A 22,098-nucleotide genomic window follows, 5' to 3' on the forward strand; every position below is an offset into this window, starting at 1 on the left:
GAGTTCTGAAATAGAAGACTTAAAGCCACAAACCATACAATTTTAAAGGATACGCCTGTAAAGAGTGTGGATTTAAAAATTGCACCAAATTTTAATTGGGGAATTTCTTAAGTAAATGTATTCATACAATACTGTTACAAATTCATAATACTTGTAAGCCCTCAACACAAAGTTTCATGCACGTGTTTGAAGATGAAAAGTGCCTTTCAATAGGAAGGGAATTCTAAATCCTTTCCACACAGGCACTTTAAAACAATTCCAAGAAATCTTGAGGGAAACTGCTCAAAGAATACATTTATAAAAACACAGGCAAATACAAGCCCATTTTTGAATATTTTGTAATTCTTTGACACCAACACTCAGATGTCGGAGAACTCTGAGCTGGCCAACCTAAAAAAGGTAATAATATTGCATTTACATTGAGAAACTACATGCATTAGTTTTTATACCAGTATAAAATGTAACATTAAAAACTGCTTTCAATGCCGCTTCAGTCGGAAAGTCAGCCGCCAGCCCTAAAAGTGTGAATATACGCAGATGAAAACATTTTTTATTTTTTACACTGCAAGCAAGGGATTATTCATTTCAAGTATAATACACCATGCTGAGACTTTACCTGCAGAAAAAAATAACAAATTGAAAACCTTTCAGACAATGCCTTCTTTTTTTCTTTAAAGTTCAATGCCCTCAGTTCATGGGGGAATAGTACTCATGTCAAAGTATGAATACAACATCATAGGCAACGGCTGGATTTGAACCCCTGACCTGCCAATCAAGAGTTGAAAGTGTTACCCACAAAGTCATGCTCCCTAGAAAAATACCTTTAGTGGGCATAAGGGGGGGGGGATGGGCAGCATGTCCGATGCACACTCTAATCTCATTCTTGTTCCTGAGTGATTTTGATCAGGCATGACATCACCAAGGTGAAGCTATAAGCCAGGAACTCTCTGCATGACGTCACCACCTGCCTGGTTCCAATGTAGTGCCCATGTACATATACCCAACTGCAAGTTGTGTTTTTTTCGGACACTTAAGAGCTTCTTGGGTTCGGACTCACTCTGCACCGTTTTTCCTTCAATTGGAAACTATTTGGTGAAGAAAAACAGTATTGGAAAAAAAGCAGTTTCAATGGGAATCGAACTCGGGACCACAAGATCTATAGCCCAAGTCGCTATCTACTAGACTAATTGAGACAGCTTGCCGACAAGAATTCTTTCATATGCTTTACGGTAGTGAAAAGACGTATGTCCGTCATGCCCGTGCTGTAAATGGGTTTTCTATGCACGCAAGAATTTTACATAGTGACGCTGTGCACAGAGTGCCTGGCTTATAGCCTCACCCGACATCACCAAGGGATTCTGTCTGCAAGCACCCCCTCTATTGGTGACAAAGGGAGAGTGCAAATGCATGGACGCATCATAGTCCCTGGTGTCATGCACCTGACACATGGAAAGTGGGACAGGGTATGGGAAAGGTCCCCCACCTCCAAGAAAAGGTGAAAAAAATTATTGTTCTGTTTAAAGGAAGTGAAAAGCACCTCTTTGGAGAGGGGGAGAGGTAGGAGCTGTCCTTTTACAGATGAAAAACATTTGGATCACCATTTGAAAAAACCCATTCTCCCCTTCCATGTGGGATGGAAAACCCACATTTGCCACATCCAGACCAATATTTTCTCCACAGACCGAGTGCCTCAATTACAACAAATTGAATCTCTTACAAAAGTAGAACATTTTTACAGCTTTACTCATTAAGCGAACGATTAACTTCCTTCTCATCACTTTCCCTCATCCAGCAGAACTTTGATTCCCAAAGACCGGTTTCGCCCTCACCCTATTCACAGCAGAGAAACATCTGACGTGAATATTACCTTGTGTCTTCAGCAAACCTGAACTCTCTTGGGGTGACTGGTTAATCAAAACAATCAACAGTGGGTTACAACAAGAGTGCTTGATTTATCAGGTTGCTCAAGCAGAAAGATAACATACTCGACTTTTTAGTTGTGGGGACCATAAATGATGTGCACTAGTTATTGTGAGGACCATGCATAATATACCTAAATGGTACATCAGTGAGCAAGTACTGCATTCAGCGTGTATGCACACTTATGGGCTAGGCCAATTAAAACACAGGGAAGCTAAAATCATAAATGGGCACAATGCACCAAAGATGACTTCGTCTCCGTCTCAGGTTTCATGTAGGAAACCGATCCCTGATTGTGGGCCTGAAGCGTTTAACTTTCAAATTGAAGTACTGTAATGCTTGGCTCTTTTGCACCTTACTTGATGTTTTATGGCACTATCAGACTTACTATTGCGCTTACAACCTCAAAGTCAGGAAGTAAAAAAAACAGTTGAAGCCTGAGATGGAGCCCAAGTCGAGTATTGAAAAAACGACCCTGGTCTCCAGTCTACAGATCTGCTAGTTGCTACAGAGTCAATGAAATATTTCACCATGGCTACAATATGATTCACAAACAGGGGCTATCCATGCGTTGGTTGCTTTGCCCCTAATTGCAAGGGGTAGAGTCTCGCTTTCAGCGGGAATCGCCTGCCAGCGAGGTCAATCTCGTACCGGCCCTTGTGGACAAACTCCGGCGAGACCTCCGAGAGCCGGCCCGTGTCGGGGTCGTGGTTGGTCAGCCAGCCTAGGCAGGTCATCTTGCGCTGAGTGGGGCCGTAGCTGCTGCAGGTGGTCATTCCGGCCAGCTGGCCATCCCTGTAGATGGGCTCCCCGCCCCAGGGCCACAGGTCGGCGTTGATGTTGTGGTCTTCCAGGATGAAGCCCACCAGACGACGCTGGACGCCCTCTTGCCGCTGTTTGAGGAGTGCTGATCGGCCAATGAACTCCACTCCCTTAATGTAATCAAACCAAAAAATATGAACTTAACCACTCGCTGCCGGGTGGCTTGAAAAATGCAATGCACACATACGGGACATTTTCAAGATTTTCAGTTTTAAAAATTCTTCAAAAATTGACCATTTCAATTAATGGACGTTTACACCCAAACTGTCTGGTGGCTACTCTAAGCTGACAGACAAAATCTAGTGACGCAGATTACCACCGGGGACAAAAGCGCTCCATCACCGCAGCGATGAGCCACACAGTACCCGCTGCATGCAAATCTGGCCCCTATTGAAAAGAGGTCAGCAGCGCACTGCACAATCTGGGCTTTTTTACAAGGCTGCAGGCCTGGCTGAAATACTCAGGCGTCAATAGATTTTGTCTGTCAGGCTAAAACCAGACAGTCCTTAACGTGTATGTAAGTGTCCAGTAAATGAAGATAGGAATTTTAAAGAATTTTGAAAACAGAAAAAAATGATAAATATCCTGGCCCAGCATCATCAACATTGATAAATGCCCCGGCAGGAAGTGGTTCATACTAGTAAATTATAGGCAATGTTGTGTCTCATTGACAGGCATGAGTACCTTTACTATCACTTGATTTGAACACTCAACTGCCCAAGGCAATAATCCATTATTTTCAGAATAAAAACCACGACATTCGAATCCCTCCCTAGCTATGTTCTGGTGCCTCACTTTGTCAAATTTGACCCTCATTTCTCGGCCGATCTCAAAGGGTGTGGAGGTGGAGTCAAAATCCTCTCCCCAGTAGAAGTAGAACTTCTCGATGCGCAGCCAGCGCAGGGCGTAGTAGCCGGCGTTGCGGATGCCAAAGTCTTTGCCGGCCTCCCGTAAGGTGTCATACACTTGAACGGCTGACTGTGAATAGGGATGAAGCATTTGTGGTGCCTTGGGTCAAAAACCAACAACTGATTTCGAAATATCTGAGTCAATAAGTTAAAACTGGCATAATTTTGCAAAAGACAAAAAGTTCCTGTCATAAATGAAACCGTCCCTAAAACCCGGAAACTCAATATTCCAACAATATTTAAACCTATTTTAACCAGCGTCCAAGAGCAAAGTACCTGCTTTTGGAAATTACGTCATAGATTTACTTGGTAACATTAAGCTTTTAATTCCATAAAGGTCACTTATACTTGTGGCTTAACGCTTTCAGTGGTACACGAAAGACATCACAAAAGAGAAAGAAAAACACCAAGTAACAGAATACTACAGCAAGACTGACAGTAGGGAGACAAAGACAAGTGCAATCCCAAACCAGAAAAAAAGCCAGGTGACAGAACAGGCCCACATCTTTGGTTAATGAGACACCGCCATCATGAGATTAAAAATCAACGGACAGGTAAGGACAAGGCTGACAAAAAAAAAAATGGAAACTGAACCCCCCCAAGAAATGAGAAAGTAATCCATCATCTGTGGAAATGGACGATTCTGCTTCCCTTCTGAGCCCAGCCTCAAACGGAGCCCAATCTAATCCCACAGACTCGGGCTTCGACAAACAACCTCAATAAGAAGATCAAACATTAAATATACTGCTCTCCCTACTTGCTGAACAAACCAAAACAGAATAAAATGGCTGCCCCAGTATAACACAAACATGTGCCCACTCTTGGCCCACAAACTTAATCTACAACCACATGCGAGTTCGTATAGACAGGCATACGTACCATACAGCTATTTATCCTGACTTTGAAATTCGAACTATTCAACTGTTTAATCGATGGTGACCCTGAGTGCAGTGATCAACTTACTTCATTGGGTATGTACAGCACCATTCCATTCTCTCCAGCATGTGTAACAGTCATGGCTTTGACTCTGGTTGCATAGCCAATATTTAACTCCTGAAAAACAGGGAACATCTTTGAGAATGTACTACGAAATGTAATATGCAATAAGTCATTCCAAGAATGACAAGATACCACAGGTCAAATATTAGGTTTGGTTTCTGTTAACTCTACATGCAGACTGTGCAGAAAGACTTACTGAAACACTAGAAAAACAAAACAAAAATGGTTACTATTTTCTGATCACTCAAAAGTTCTTGTTTCCGCTATCACTCATGCTTTGACTACTTATATATTCAGCAATGAAACCGCAATGCTAATGCGCGTGTCTGGTCTTGTGACTGTCTTGACTACAATGCCGCCTCAACGGTAAGAGCTATGGAGCCACTGACCTTGCAGGAAAATGGCTTGAAATCGGTCGTGCTGAGGGATGTGGTGGTCAGCTTCTGAAGCACCTCTCTGGCCTTGGGCCCCACCACATTCAGGCCGGCATACTGGTTGGTCAGGTCTCGCAGGGTGACCGAGCCGTCTGCAGGGAGGTGGTTGGCAATCCACTGATGACCCCTGACCAGCAGAACCGTTGGGCATATTATGAAATATCTGTAAGCAAGAGAAAGGGATTCATGCTAATGAAGATTTCCACATACATGGCCCGACGTGAATTTTATGCAGACATTTGAATTGTGGCTAATGTCAACACAATGTTAATATTTCACATAGGCTAATCCCAGAAATAGAATAAGACACCTTTAATACTAAGGTTACACCAAGCTTGAGATCAGGGGGGTACACACATGTGAAATATCCCCTCCACCAATCAGTTCCTGTGAGAAATTATCTCTATGTACATCTATGCTATTAGAGACTGTGATCCAACAAAGCTCTGACTTTTCCAAAACTGACGACATGTGGAGAATGAATGGAACCCATCTTTCATTTCTGGATGATCTATATTGTATAAACATGAACGAGTGTTCAGCAATCTGAACCAATGTCATTTTGGCAGTGGCCTTCAGACTGAAATCATCATTTTTCAATCACAATAGTATCAAAAACAAACAAGAACTACTTTGCACTTCCAGACAATATCTCGCTGAAAAGAAACAAAGACACTACTGATGGTGACACCATGAGCTGAATTCCCGGCTGATCAGAGATTTGTCGTAAACCTTCCAAGGGACTACATGTGCTTGACCAGTATATATTCCTTTGAGACTGGCTCAGAAGAACGGGCGTTGATAATGGATCGAGCCAAGTCCATTTATAAATTCAGAAAATAAAAAAAGTCAAATGTAGAATCCAACACTTTTGTTCAGCAATTTTACTTCATTCTTTTCAAGCACCCCTCTAGCCATGTATGGTACATGTATATGCCTCTCGTGAGTATTCACAAACAATCTCCTTATGTTCAGATTGGCGCATGCATGGTGCATATTGTGCGAGGTGGCCCAGAGCAGTATGAGCCTGAGTACCATGAATTTGGAACTCTCTCTCTCAAAAAAAAAAAACCTCACAGACTTGCTGGTAGAACTTTCGACCAATATATGGGAAAAAGGATCAGATTTCATGGGAGTCTAAATTTCACGTGACACCAGAAAAGCGTTTAAGATCAACCAGCCAGTGCTTTACCAACCATTCAGGATCGGCCATGTGATGGGATCTCAACAAATAGGAACGTCTGAATTGTCTCAATAGGTACAATATATTAGTGTGTTCTTTATAAGCAAAAGCCACTTGTTGAGAAGTACAATAATGTAACAGGTTCTCTGAGAATGTCCAAGAAATTTGAAAAGTGACTTCCAAACTCCCTCCAAAGCAGCTTCCCCGAGAGTGATTACTCCCTCCCCCAAAATTCTGATTTTTGAAGTAGTAGAAAAATTGTACCTACACCTGCTTAATAATTCTTAATACTTAATTACTAATGATAATTTCAGTGCAGCATTATCACGAAAACCTTCACCTGTTTCTTTTATCTATTCACGGAGACCAGTCGGGGTCTGTTAGCCAAAGCTTCACTTTCTGCCACTTCACCTTGAAAGGGCAAACAGTGTTTTGTGCTAAAATGCCTGCAAATTGACAATGAGCAGTGTGTCTGACTGTCTCTGGGGGAGGACAACCAAAGGTTTGCAGTGAAAGATGATGCCTGTCGACATAGAACTCATGTCATGCAACCATGCCGTTTCTGATTCAAAGTGGAATCAAGTTACAATCGGGAAGCAATCTTGTTTTAATGAATACAAGAGTCTTCGTGATCAGTACGGTACATGTGCGTGTACATTTCTTTTATGTAATCTGTCCTTCTGATGTTTCACCCATGGACCAATCTCATTAGTATTCTAGGATTTAAGTACTCCATCAATTATTCAAGATGATTGTAACTTAAGAAAAGATACAGGGCACTTTGAGTTGTAGGGATAAGGGAGGGCAAACGAGCAAATGGGGTGGAGAGGGGTGGGATAGGGTGAGTTGGGGGTAAGCAGGGGATCGTTGGGAGGCATGGCTATCCTGTAGGGTTAATAATCAAGTGTGGGACCAAACCACAATCCAGTGACGACGTCAGTCTGTGCCTACGCTGCTCGATTGTGCAACCATGAAGTAATTTTTGAACTATTTTTAGAGTTCGGTTCGCGGTTCACAGATGACATCGATCTCTTTATTGACCAAAAACTTCAATACAAACTGCTCTGATTGATTAAATTTACAGGAAACATGCTACCCCAGATCGACATGAAACTTTCCTTTCATTTGGTATCTCTAAAAGTGGATCGAGGAGATTTTTCGGTTGAATCTTGCACTGGATGTGATGAATTCGGTGGGCAGGCGAATCTAATTCTGCCTTTTCCAATTTCCTGCCACAAAGGTGGATTTCTTTCCCAAATGAAATGTATACAAATAACCAGGTGCTACTGATTTGGATTCACCTTGCAAAGGAGGTCCTGCAGGTCCTCTCTAATTGAATTTTGAGTTTGGTCGAGATACATGCTATCTGAACAAATATATTGCTAGGAGGCTTTTCCATCTCTAGGCAAAAATTGAATTTTCATTGAATTCATGTAGATTTTAGTTATGGGAATTTATTTGTAGTGGTGCACCCTTAGACACTCGCTATATCTGCCTTGACTCCATCGAGACAAACCTAGTATTGTACTTGAGCTTAGTAACAGGGGTGAGACTGGAAGAAATTGAAATATCTACAAAATAACCCCCCACAAGTTTTGAGGGACCCACAGCAGCAAAGTGTCTCTGGTATACATTTGTGTTTGCCTGAAGACGCCCCTTAAAGACCAACGCCAGCTGTTTTAAAAGTGTTGAAAATTAACTCTTATTGCGTTAAGTGTTTAATAAATCATATATTCATTACCAAATCATGTCATAATTTAATCATCATAATTTTGCCGACACTTTTGAACGTTGTCTTTGAGTTTTATGAAAAATTTCCACAATCTGACCGCTGGTGGCGCTGTTGAGAAACGAAATTTGTATGATGTAATACTAGAGAAAACATTGAAACTGGTATCCGTGGCACGACTGGTTCCGCTACAAACGTACATATACTGTACATTAAAATGGATTTCTACTGTGCACATTTTCTCTTTTCAGTCGAGAGTTTGTGCTCCTTTCTTCATGACTTACAATAATGCCCAAATCGTGCGTCTTGGTGGACGTGCTAGAAATTCTGAGAAAATCTAGGATTGAAATTCCTCGAGTTTCCGAAGAATAAGAGTATTCTTCAAGTTCGTGCTATTATCCGCAGCTATGCGTGCTATGGATGCATACAGCACGCGTACTGTGGTATTTCCTCTCCACGGTAATACATCACAGAAATCAATATTCATTAGATGCTAATGAGTCATGACATCACGCTCCTTTTCATGAAAGCGGATCAACTCTGAAGATGTAGCTTATACAAGTGTGCTTCTTGTCGTTGTCACAAACCTGGGAATTTTTGGGGGGGGTGCTCAAATAATCCATGACTGCAGGGACTGGTTTATTGAGAAATAATCCCAATGTTGAGGGGATAAGGGCACGAGTTACATGTGGGCAAAGATTTTGTAGAAGAGCTGCGACATTCCTCTAATCGATGTGAATAAATACACGAGACCCACACATTACGACTTCAAGATAAGGGTTATTCCATGAGGTTGGAGCACAATTTGTGACAGTGTCAATTGTTACATGGATTCCGTAAACCCTGCACGTGGATTCCGTAAACCCTGCACGTGGATTCCGTAAACCCTGCACGTGGATTCCGTAAACCCTGCACGTGGATTCCGTAAACCCTGCACGTGGATTCCGTAAACCCTGCACGTGGATTCCGTAAACCCTGCACGTGGATTCCTGACTGACATTGTTATCCACAGGCCGAATACAGAGGTGTGTGTTATTCTGATAGAGTAAACGACCTACTCTACAGGTCATGACAGGTGGTCTGTTTGCAAGGGCGAGATCACTGCTTGGGACAAATGGCTCCCTCTATCGTTCATGTACGGAGGTCACACAGTAGGAATAATACTGTGGGCTATTAGGGGTCAGGCACTTTTAGCATTGCCTCACTCACCGATTGGTATCAAGGCGAGCGATGCTGCAGTCGCTCTCGTATCCACCTCTCTCATTCAGCATTCCCGTGTGCACCACGCTACCGACGGGACAGTCTAAATCATTAGGGCAGAGACGCTGCAGGAGCATAGTAGCCTCATTTCCAGTGGACTATAAATCCAAACAATTTCAACAGAAAAAAAGGTTCAGAATGCATCCGCTTTAGCCCTAAAAGAGGCGGGGATCTATATCACAATCTATTTTTTTCCCAGATATCACTCACTCTTTGGTTTTCCAGCTCTCCTCTCAACATGCTTCATTTGTGAACGTGCCATGTTGAGTACTGTAAAATGTTATTATTTTCTTTAATCTTCACATGAATAAGAGTCCTTTCCCATAACAAGGAATGACTAAGCAAAGCTGAAAATAGAGGAATACTTTATATTCAGTTTCATTAAAATTTAGCAGTAGTATTCCATCCTTGGAAATAGTAGTATTGTTATATATAACAGGTTTTGCCCTTACCCAACGTATAGTAGTATTGTTGATGGATGTCCTTATATTTACATGCAAACCAAGTCTCAACAAAATGTAAACACATGGTCAAGATCTAAAAGGGCAGAGGTAAAATTTTGCTTTCTTTGCCTAAGGGACGGATAAAGGGAAGTTGTCAATCTGACGATTTCAGACATTGAATGTTGCAGTAACTTTAACATCTTGGCGCCGGGATTCTATTGACCATGACTGCTGGGCTGTGGTATGCCCTGAATGGAGGGCTTTGTCCATCAGCAGGCCCCATTGAACCAGCAGCTGCATGGTGAATAGACTGTATGTGTGGAATGCACTAATCCTCACACAAAGCTGGGGCTCTTGCCGTCTCCCGTCATGAAAGGGTTAACGGATTACAGAGTTGGTGCTAAGTTGAACTGAATGTATCATCAAAACAAACAAAACAGCCAACCTTGATATAAGGTTGTTCTGATGTAGAGATGATACACGACAACAAGGATGACTGCTTACAGTAAGTTCCAGCTTGGTGAAGGCTGACATGTCCATGAGGCACACAGATTCCCGGCAGGCCCAGTACTCGGCCTCCACCAGGTCAAACCAAAGGGGCTTGCCAAACATACCCCGCTGAGTCTCCAGGGCCAACTCATCTGCCAGTGACAAGGAGGGTAAGAGAACTTAAACAGAGGGCAGTTGTCGGAGGATCAGGCAGGCGTAGGTTGCCATCTGGAGGCTGTTAACCATATGCTGCCGGGGAGCCTGGTTTCGGGTACATTTTCTTTATAAGCACAGTCAGGGAGCCCGAAATCGGACAAAGAGCTGGGCCTTGTAACGAAAGACCGTAGTCAGAACAAAAAATCGAGCTGCTGGGAATTGCCAACAATTTTTCAGTTGTCAATAGCGAAGGAAATCTGTCATTGTTTTGAATGATTATACCACTGTTTGTGGCACTCAGCATGAGCGGATTACCATCGGGGACAAAAGCGTTCCAGTGATGAGCTATACAATACCGCTGCATGCTAATCTGGCCCCATTGAAAAGACGCCAGTAGTGCACTGTGCCAGTTTTGGGAATAAAAGAAAATTACATAGCACTGCACAATCTGGGCTCTTTTTACAAGGCAGCAGGCCTGGCTGAAATACTCGGGCATCAATAGATGTTGTTTGTCAGATTAGAGAAGCTACCAGACAGTCCTTCTTGTGGGTGTAAACGCCCAGTAAATGAAGTTATGATTTCTTGAAGAATTTTGAAAACGGGAAATTTTAAAAATCCCCTGGTTTTACATGATGCAACTTCAAATTACACCCGCCAGCAAGTGGTTAACACGTAAAGGCCATGTTAATGCAGTCTGGTAATTGGTATGCCTGGCTTTTGGCTAATGGTTTGAATAGTTTCCCTTTCCCTAAGACTCTAACATTGGACTTGCTTAAATTCAAACAAGTGACCGTTAAAGTTAGTTATTCATTTGTGCATTAGACATTCAATGCCATCATTGTTTACATGCAGTCAGTTCTTACCCTAAACTGATCCCCGAATGCTTAATTTAATCAGATGGTTCATTTCAAACAAAAAGCCTTCCCATTCGCCAAACGAATTTGTGCAAAAAGTTTCATGATAACAAACTGTTGAAACTAAAACTCTGGCTGTCAGTGCCTCACATAAATAAAAATAACTATCTCTTTCCTTATTTCACATGTAGTAATTTCTCTCTGTTTTCCACATCAACAAGAGTCACTGATTTAGATGGCAACCCTTCCATACCTGTATCATCAGGAGCCATGAACCACTTGGGTCGTTCCACCCCCATCCGTTCGCCAAACACTGCCCCGTCTTGCGCCAGCCTGGAGTAGAGGGGCGGGCAGCGCAGTTTACGCCCCGTCCTGTAAGAGGTGGCCGGGTAAAGCACGCGATAATGAACACCTAGGATTAGAAAGGCAATTGGCTCAGCATGAAAAGGGAGATTTCATTTGAGAGTGGGAATACTGGATAACAGAGAAGACCAGGGCTCTCTTTTATTTGACCAACATGAGTTAGATGAACAATGAAGACAATTATTTTATCCTACTTCTTCTGTATCTTACAAAAGCAAGGGCGGAAGCTGGAGAATTATGCAGGAATTACTGACGGTGAAGTGTAGCCAACACGCTAGTGAAGTGAAGTCAAGTACAAAGAAGACTGCTGTTGGTTTTCTAACTTGCCTGAATTGTGGTGGATTTGAGATGATTAAGCCAAGCTCCAAGACAAGGTATTGTAGCCGTCAATCCCAACCCTGCCCGATGCAGCAAGTGTCACAATTGGAAAAGTCCAGTGCACACTGCTGCACCAGAATGAAGAGCCCATGTTGAGAGGACTGGGAGCTGGTCCCATCTGCTCCGAGTGGAACAAAAGAGGGTGTGCTTTTTTTTGGTACTCACCGCATAGGCACGCCATGTGGCGCGCAAGTATATGCGCGTTTGACGCGGAGCACGCTGGGTACGCGTAACTAATTTATTCCGGCATGTATGGTCTTTGCGTACATGCAGAACGCATGCCAGAACCCGCTTGTAATCACCTGTCTTTCTTTTCGCCGATTGGGGGCACACTTCAGCTCGGGACGGATTGAACAATGACACTATTGGATCCTGTGGCGGCTGGCAACCTCAGTCTATGAGACCGTTTGTCCTTGGGAATAGTTGACCCGCTGAGTCCTGCAACACTCTCCGGGCAATTAACTTTGACAAATGATGCAAACTCACGTAGTCTGGTCGAGTTTAGCAAAGACAAACTGGTGGCTTGGGCTTGCAATTCAAGCTTGATCAGTATTTTATGATAAGAAAGAATAAGTGGGCATTTGGAATACCCAGGAGTTGAATATTTACTTTCTATTTCTTTCACCCTGGCTCGAAGGAACTCCTTGCTGTTGTGGTAAGGGCTGAAGCGTCGTACGTCCACCGGCCAGTAGTGCATGGAAGTGTACCCATCCACCATCAGCCCGGCAAGGAGTTGTCCAGCACCTCCAGCGTATGCAAGACCCAGAGAGCTGAAGCCAGCCAATATGTAGTAATTCCTAACCTGAAAGAAATGGGGTTTTTTTGAGGGGGGGAGGTAATGATTTCAAATTTTGGAAAAGGGATTAACTCTTTTTGAAGAATAAATACTGCATGCCCACAGCACGGAAAACATTTACATTTTATATCTTCACAGCCTGTTATTCCTATAACTACATTCCCTCTCAACACTTTCACACCGTCACTTCTTCTGTATCACCGTCTCTGACATGTCTGTTGTCCTCACTTTACCACTATTACCACTATCGTCACCCCATCGGAGTCTCGTCTAGCCATCAGCCCACCTGTCCTGAGCCAGCGAAAATAGTATTTGACAGGCAGTTTTTGCATGCACAATTCCGTCTCTATTACATAAATCTTAATTTGAAAAATTCATTGGAAGCAGAGAGGTAGTTTTTATCCTTTGTAGGGAAAGGAAAGGCTGATGTCATAATTCAAGAAGAAACCCTACATTCAACTCAAATGCCACCAACAACATCTTCACTATCACCACTGTAACCCCGGTTGCATCTTCAAATCTGCCATCCTCACCATTATCTGTATCAACCTCCTTCAATACATTTCTATCACAACTGCGATCTCACCACAATCAACTTCGCCACCTCTGCGACTATCGACATCCCTCACCTCAACCTACACATCACCATCATCACTACTCGTGTCACCACTGCGGCACCTGCAGAACCCTTACCTCTGGCGCTTCCCCCATGATGAACTCACCGTCCGGAGTAAAACCCTCAGGGTAGTTGGACAACTTCTCAAACTGCACATTGGCAGCCAGGGGCACTCGGTGTAAGAAACCCTCCAACAAGTGACCTGGACGAGGGTAAATATCCCGTAACTACATGAACATGTGCCGATGGCATTATTTTGGGCCAAAAATTTCACTTTTCGAAAAAAGCCACGATACATGTATATCTCCACCTTTCGACATTCATGCTGACACACAGCATACACTTTGATAATCAATGTCATTTACACAGTATTTCTTAGTATGACCTCCTGTTTTCAATAATCTGGGGTGAAACCGCGGACCAACATTTGCAGCCACGACAGGCAATAAACAGCAACTAAGTTCAAGATCAACACATAATCTGCCTTGACAGACTTCTAGGATTTAGAACGCGAGTATAAAATGCACTGGGAATTAGCTTGTTCGAGCATTAGCCGGACGTATCAAGTCAAAGTATGTTTGAAGTTTTAACATGTCAGACGTGCCCCAAGTTGTGTTCGTGTATCCTCTGGTGCAAATTGGTTTAAATGCGGGTCCCACTGCAGAAGCTTTCAAGCTGAAGAGTTCACTTGGCAGTTTCCTGCGATAACGCAACATCCACAGAGAAGCATTCAAAGGCGAGACACACAGCATAACACTGAGTCCGGCAGCTTGGGCTCACCAACCCAGGATGTAAAGATGAAAAGACCACACTGCAGTCTTAAGGCACCTTTCCATATGCCTGTCAACACTTGCGCCAAGCGTGGATCCGTCAAAATTGCTCCTGGACGATTTTGACGCCTGAACGCAATGCAAACGCGTGTTATATCAATGGAGTTGATTTTCGTGTCCATGAAAGTTAAGTACACGAACGTATCATATACACAATGCACCTAAAAAACTAACATACGGAGAGGAGCCTTTATACTGCCAATTTGACAGGGTTCACTTTTAGACATTCATCATAAAACCACTCAGTGTATCAAGAACAAGGGTAAATTCATGGTCCAATCGATTGGTACTTCATTCTGTTTTGCATGCCAATGGAACAGAACAAAAAGTCTACGTGCGAGGGCCAGGATTAACCCTAACCCTCCTCAGTCCTCCAACAGGTGAAGGATTGAGGAGGGTTAGGGTTAATGAAGGAGACAACTCTGACCACACAATAAAATTAACCTCAAATCAATTCGAGGTCAGGTCTACAAGCTTTGTACCGTTATCTGAAAGACTCCACCCGTCTGTGAGGCAAGCAGCAGCGATTCCTAAAACTGAATTTTCTAATCAGTGAAGCAAAAGAACAGATAGCAATCTCAAGGACCGTTTTGTGAAATTACTATCGCCAAACTGCTGAAAAGGGATCAACTCACGAAAGTGATCCCAGTCATCGGGTAACTGGATGTTGCCAGGGTCTTTTTGGAGTGGCACCACCTCGTCAAAGATAGGCTTGCCCTTGGGTGCATACCCGCCGAACAAAAAGCCCCCGTTGTGTTCCTGAATGTACAGGAGGCTCTCTGTGTCCCGTATGTCTGAGCAAAATAACAAGAAGAAAACTTATTCTTAAGATTAATTCAGAGTCACCCAAACATTCTCTCACAGTCTGTCCCTGTGCATTTTGCTTCGGACCTTTCAGAATTCTAAAAAATCAACGTTTTTGAAACACGAAGACAGCCATTGTCTTATGTTCTCCACAAAACATTAAATTGGCATCAATCAAAGTGGACAGTAACCATGGTAACAGTGACTGTGTTCTACCTTTCTCACTTGTGCTGCATGTCACACTTTTTGCAATTTGAGATGGATCAAACAACTACAGAGACCCACTAAACACCATACGACATAGGTACTATCCGGCTATACTATCTTACCGTGTGACTCCTTACAAATGTGCCAAGGGTCACAAACATCCCCTACCTTCATGGAAAATCCTCAGAACACCTGGTCAGGGTTGCTATCGAGTCAACCCGTGTTTATCGTAAGCAGTCATGAATCACCCAAGCCGAGTTTCGAGTTATTCACGAGAACTGTGACTGACGCATTCCTGTCACTCTTCAGCCGTCTTATTTTAACACTACACTCTGACCTGACTGGCACCTTGACTTATGTGATTTGATCTGTGAATGTTTAGCTTACAATGCTATCTGGTGTTCCAGTGCTTCTTGAGGTAGCCAGAAGACCCTCCTCAAGCCAACAGTGAGGTCAAAATTGTCTTCTGCTCAACCCTCAACTCGACAATATTCAACTGGAACTTTCCACAGTTGGATCATGCAAGAATCGGCAGGTCAAGAGTTCAAAGACCTACTCACAAGGGCCTTGAGCATCCAAAGACAGATTTTTAATTGGCTTGGTGGTGAGGTACTGCTGGGCCACTGGGTAGACTGGTACCCTGACCTCTGGTGAGCTGGCAAGTCCGATGTTATAGGCCCACTGCGAAATCAATACACGAATGCCAGTTAGTGATCAAATAACCGAATGCCTCAATAATCGGCACGACCGAATAGAGTCATGGTTACCATTCCGAGCTCAAAATTAATGACACCTAGGCCTGCTAGGGCAGCTAAAGAATCTGAAAGTGTGCTCTTGGCAGTTTGATGATTTTCTACACGTTGAGTTTCATTCTCTAATTTGCCAGAAATCAGGGGTCTTCATACGATATGGTATGGGATAACTACATGTACATACCAGGCCGGCACAGTTGACAAACGCCTCACAGTCAATGGTTCCCCTGTCTGTCTCTACACTGGAGACACTGCCCTCATCAGTCATTATTCCCTTGACTACAACATTCTCTAGGAGCGTGACACCTGTTAGCATGAAGATGGCACATTAAAATATTTCTGAGGAACAATCCCAACAACTGTCCACTGACTACTAGAGTGCCAACTTGGTAATCTTGAAAACAGACTCTCTAGAGGCTGTCAAGCGTGGCCAAGAATAGATTAAGTACACCTTGCACGTTTAAATGAAATTGGTACATTTGAAACACCTTGCTGAAGGACAGGACTTTGCACTTCTGAATCTATCAAAATCAAGCGAAGCCAGGTGTGACAATTTGGTGGATTACGTGGGAAAGTATGGTCAAGAAATGATTACCCCTGAGTCCCATTATGTACTTAGCCCCTATTAAACTTAAACTATGTACCAGCACTGAGCACATGCTTAGTACCTGTACTTCAACTTCCAATGTTCATCAAGTCCCATGTAAAGTAGAAATACATGCAGCTGGACTCTACTTCCCTCATCCCGCAACACCATTCAAAACCTCTGGGTGGATCTTGAAGGGTGTGGGAGTGTTAGATTAAAACTGAATTCCATTTTTGCCCATCCACTGGTTGGGTGACCTGGGGTGTGTTTATAATCTTACCCCTACTGGCTATAGCCTTTGCCAGAGCACGGGTGACATCCATGGACCGTACACGCGCATCGTCCTTTACGAACAACCCTCCTTCCGCATCATCTACCCGTATCCATGGCAACACTCTGCTGATATCCCTGATGCTGAGGAGCTCGCTGTCAATTCCCCAAGCACTGTAGGACAGAAGCACAAGATGCAAGAGCCTGGTGTCAATGTGGTGCTACTTTCTGGTATCTGCATCTGTCCCAACTCTGCTCTTCCCCCCCCACGAGAACTCGGATGTCCCATGTCAAGAAACTCATTATCAGTACAAATGTGAGGTTTCAACTCAATGCAACTCAGGAGGGGGTGAATTTCCCCCCCCCTCCAGCTTTGGGTTAACCCTTCTCAGCAGAACATCAGTTGTTTGGGCAAGATATCTTCACATATTCATCTTTTTACGTTCTTAAACTCCCCAGTTATTTGACGCAGAATTGAGCATCAAACGCAGGTTCAAACATCTCAAACTCACCTGGACGTGGGTTGAATTGCTATCGTGGGAATTTTTCAAGACATTGATTGATCTCAGTCCATATGCCTTTTCAGCCCAGTGCTACCGTCTGAATTGGGCTTAACGGATAACTCAATTCAGCCCAGTACTACCGTCTGAATTGGGCTTAACGGATAACTCAATTCAGCCCAGTACTACCGTCTGAATTGGGCTTAACGGATAACTCACCATACGCATATCTTGTTTGAGGGGTTATGCACCTGTCAATTGTAAGTCCGGCCCCGGGGGACCCGGGACTAGGGGGACTTAGCTGGGAAGATAAAATAGGGCCAGCGTGATAGTCCCGGCCAAGTCCCCATAATTTGTCCGGTCAGAGCGGGGCACCCTTTTTTGTATTCCCCGGCTGATCCCCGGCCCCAGCATGCTGGGCATCATTGTGGTAACCCCCGCGCAATCCTGGGCCTGGCGTGCCGGGTGTTGTGACCAATCCCAGCACCGTCCCTGCCCCAGCATGCGGGGTTGTGATGCAACAACCGTACAACTAAAAATAAATAAGTAATAACTTTCATTAATTTCTAAAAGTCCCCTACTCTTCTGGGTCATTGCTAAGATGACACCGAGTCGGTCGCCGAAAGTGCAGGTAAAATACCACCAAAATAAAGCAAAGCAAGGGGCAGCTGCTATAATTATAAACATTCGTTCGCATATCTGAAGCATCGGAATCAGGGGGCCGATGACCTAAATCGCTACACGCTTTCTTTGCAGACGTCTCAGAAATAATTATGGAAATTCATCCAATACCAAAATTTGTTACGCGTTGTGTGGAGATCAATTGACCAATTGAAACACTCATTATGTACATGTGGCCATGGCCAGTGCCAGCCCGTGAGAAACTATCAATTATCACAACACTTCATTCGTTTATTGAATATTGATCAAGATAACCAATGATTTGAAATGTATCGCCAAAAGACACGTGACCAGTGCTACTTGGTTGAAAGATTAAATTACCACGTTTTAATCATTTAGCAGTCCATAGAAAGTGGCGGCAATGTTTGTAAAAAAAGAAAGGTCTGTATTTTGCTCGACTGATCCCAAAATGAGGCTTCATCTTTGTCAGGCTTTCCTCTGTCGGGGTAGGGGAAACACTTTGTATTTCATATCGAAGCTCAGCGCTATAAAATTTTACCGATAGGCCAGACGGTGTAACAAATTATACAACCCCGGCCAAGTCCCTGCTATCGTCCCGGGTCAGCGGGGCAGCCATTGTACAACCCTGGCCAAGTCCCCGCTATCGTCCCGGCCGGCTGGACACCTTTTTTTTGGACATCCCCGGGTACGTCCCTGTTACATTTTCGAAAGTCCCGGGTCCCCCGGGGCCGGGATTACAATTGACAGGTGCATTATGAATTGAATCTTTAGGCAATCATCTAATCAAACTCACTGCGCATTTGCATGCTTCTTCCTCAGTTCCACCATGACATCTTTGGTCTGTCCTATATACACGCTTCCACAACGGCGTAGACCTACATGCATGAGAGTAGAAACTATGCACCATGTAAGCACCTGCTTCACAATGTGACAAACAAAACTTTTCATGACATCGATCTTGATAACATGAGAAACACTTGGCAAATGCATTACGACCACGTTCTTCTTTTATTTGAGGGATAATGTGCAGGAAAATGTTACGCTAAACTTCCAGTGTTGTTTACTCCTAAACTTTTCGGAAGCATCTCCCAAAAATCAAATGACAGAAAACTACAGAGGCTGTTGAATGCCAGGAACATGCAACAGTTCAACAATAAGCTGTTGACAGTCAGATCTAAAAGACGATAAAGACTGCTGTTGCCTCTTGTCGTATTCTTCCTACACGGAACTAGGGCAATTACCGGTCTGGATTCCTGTCTCATCCTCGAGTTGACTATACAAATCATAGCTCATCCTGCTCAGTCGGGTGGTAAAATGGGACCTCCTCAGTAATCCCAGAATGCCTGTGGCACTCCATGTTGTACCACTTGCCAATCTATGGTAACATTCACACAAAAATACATCCCTAATGACTACTACATATCAGGAAACGAGACTCCCTCATCCAACAAATTTGATTGGTTTTGCTTGCAAATAAAGAGCCAATTCAGGAAATGAGATTCCCTCATCCAACAAATTTGATTGGTTTTGCTTCCAAATAAAGAGCCAATCCTGAATCCTCAGAGCGCATGCCCAAAATGAAGTGCATCTGAGCTCACGCAGGAACAGCAGTACGCAACCTCTGACCTCTCAAAGTGGCCATATGCTAATTTGCACACGTGCTTCTTCTCAATTGACTTTGCCTTTTATGAAATACTTAATAACCGACTTATTTACTGATAGCTTCTGAGGAAAAAAAAAAGGATAAAATAAATCTCTCTCAATGGGTATACGTTTTAATAATTCTATTTTGGAGCATGGGATTCAAAGAATGATTCTGGGCAAGAAAGCAAAAACTTGTAAGTCATAATACAAATTTTGGTGATGTCTATCGTGTCAACCAATAGTGTTATATTTGGAACCATATTTGAAATTCTAACTCACGTTCCTTGCTCCAGTAGCACTATGTCCTTCCATCCCAGCTTTGAAAGGTGGTACGCAACGGACAAGCCTGCAATCCCTCCGCCACATACTACGACACGAGCCCGCTGCGGCAGGGCAGGGGTGGTGCTCTCGGCATCCTGTGAGAACGCACAGCGGCAGCACCCAGGATGAGGGTGTCGCAATCCAGGCTGAACAACGTCCTTCAGGATGCGGCAGGCCCATGGCGCTGAAACTCTCAACATGACGAGTCCGGCATTCTAACTACCATCTGAAAAAAGAAAAGTCCGCGCACATTGTAAACTTTCAACCACTTTAACATGAATTGAAACCCAGTAAAAATGGATGAATGAATGTTCTGAAAGCCAACGGAGTTATCCCAAAAATACATGTACGTGTATGTTAAAATCTTAAACAATGTAACAATCTGAACAAAATGACTGCTTTGGAACTTGGGTAAATTTCATCTTATTTTATGAGTGGGAATGCCAACATAAATATATCAACTTGATGGAATCCATGAAACTATCCCTAAGGATGGAGCGGTAGCCCGAGTCCATGCCACATTAGCATGACTAGTGAGTGGGGCTACTGCTTTACTAGCCTACTTCGAGAACTCAGAGTCACTACTCCGTGATGGAGTAGGGTGACTTCTCGAAGTAGGCCTAGGCCTACTGCTTTACTGCTCTAACTACATAAAGCACAGACAACAATTGCACCAACCATGCACCAACATGACCTATCTATTTTTTACGGGTCCGGAAACTGGACATCAAAAACCGGGTTGAACAATGTTGAACTTGAAGAAAGTTTCTGGAAATTACACCTTCAAACACTCGTAGGCTACTAACGTCATTTCTGTAGTCACTAATACTTACTTGTCAAATGTCAATTCACGTTTCCTTTGATGCTTGTTCATGTTGCTCACTTTCAACTAGGATTACCGGACCCGCCTCCGCGGGCCGCCGAATACAGTCACTGACATGACATTGTGCACAGAATGGTGCAACCAGACTAGTTCATAGCAGTAAGCGTTCACCGTTTAGTGTATTTGGTAACCAGACATTATTTAAGTTCGACCGAAGAAGGGGGGGGGTTGACATCTTGACTTTCCAAAAAGTTTCGAGCTGCAGTTCCTTGCTTCATTAGACGAATGATATTAGCAAAAGTGATTTCAACCAAACCAACTACACAGCAATTTTGATTAGTCAACGTTCTGTCCTATTTTTTGTTTGTTTTTGTTTAGAATGAAAACATCAAAATTATCAAGTGCTCCACAGTGAATATTAATTCGCAATACCCAACAAAACCTAGTCTATCATAAACGGGGCTGTGAATCCCGTTATTTCTATCATAAATTTAGTGACATTTAAAAAAACAAAAAGATGAGGTGTTTCTTTTTTTTAATCAAAGTGATGATATTAAGTGTCTTAAATGGAGGTTGTTTTGTATGAACAGAGCTGTTTTGTTCCGGCATACATGCTTTCAGTGACGACAGACACAGTCGTGCTGAGCAAATTACTTGTTTTTCATTGTTAAAGTTTTGTGTGAGAGAGATTTCTCATATGTGACCGGCTCTAGAAAAATGGGTAATAAGTCGACAGATTCAGGTTATGAGTTTTTGATATGACTGGATTCATCACATCACATGCTACATGAATGACCACTGTAGTGCACTGCGTTACGGTGTGGTGTATAGACATTTCAATATCCACATTTTCAGATTCAATAAAAGCGCTTTTCAAGCAAAAGCTCATAAAGTGTAGGGTTTGGAAACACAATGCTATACAGGATTTCCTACTGAATGATCCATTTTTCATCTTTACTCATTGGTATCCATGTTTGTAGTCACAAATTCTGAAAATGTAAATATCATAAAATATCATAGGAGCATTAAAGGAAAAAAAAAACAAAATCACATTTTCGAAGAAATTTTTCCCTCTCTAAATAAAATAGGCCATAACATGTTTTGATATTGCACGACTCATTACCCTTTTTTGGAGAGCGGTTAACATATGGGTGTCAAAATGTGAAGATAACCTGAAATTGAGTCTAAAAATTAGTGTGTGCTCCACACGGATGTCCTAAAAACTTAAAATTTTTACAACATCCGTGGTGCATAAGAGCTGGAAGCCCCAATGATGATGGGCTACTAGCCTACTAGTGTCAACAACAGGCCGCCCGAACTCGACCTTATAGAGCTATATTGCCTGTATTAGTTCATGACCTAGTTCCAT

General features: G+C 43.2%; 1 protein-coding gene across 1 annotated transcript; it reads right to left on the reverse strand.

The window, feature by feature from the left end:
• Positions 1–71: 71 nt before the first annotated feature.
• LOC110983295 (pyruvate dehydrogenase phosphatase regulatory subunit, mitochondrial-like) lies at positions 72–20,867 on the reverse strand. The gene is made up of 17 exons (XM_022242432.2): positions 20,740–20,867; positions 19,865–20,132; positions 19,183–19,316; positions 18,735–18,816; positions 16,810–16,973; positions 16,128–16,249; positions 15,752–15,872; positions 14,816–14,974; positions 13,428–13,552; positions 12,548–12,740; positions 11,451–11,609; positions 10,203–10,339; positions 9,205–9,353; positions 5,039–5,246; positions 4,614–4,703; positions 3,538–3,720; positions 72–2,852 (listed from the first exon to the last, which is right to left on the reverse strand). Exons 2-17 carry the CDS (start codon positions 20,104–20,106, stop codon positions 2,481–2,483), a joined length of 2,640 nt encoding a protein of 879 aa, XP_022098124.2. The 5' UTR covers positions 20,107–20,132; positions 20,740–20,867; the 3' UTR covers positions 72–2,480.
• Between the last annotated feature and the right edge of the window lie 1,231 nt (positions 20,868–22,098).

Source organism: Acanthaster planci, linkage group LG06 (genome assembly GCF_054643075.1).
Source record: "Acanthaster planci isolate LZ-2023a linkage group LG06, COTS_SCS, whole genome shotgun sequence".
NCBI classification, from domain to species: domain Eukaryota; kingdom Metazoa; phylum Echinodermata; class Asteroidea; order Valvatida; family Acanthasteridae; genus Acanthaster; species Acanthaster planci.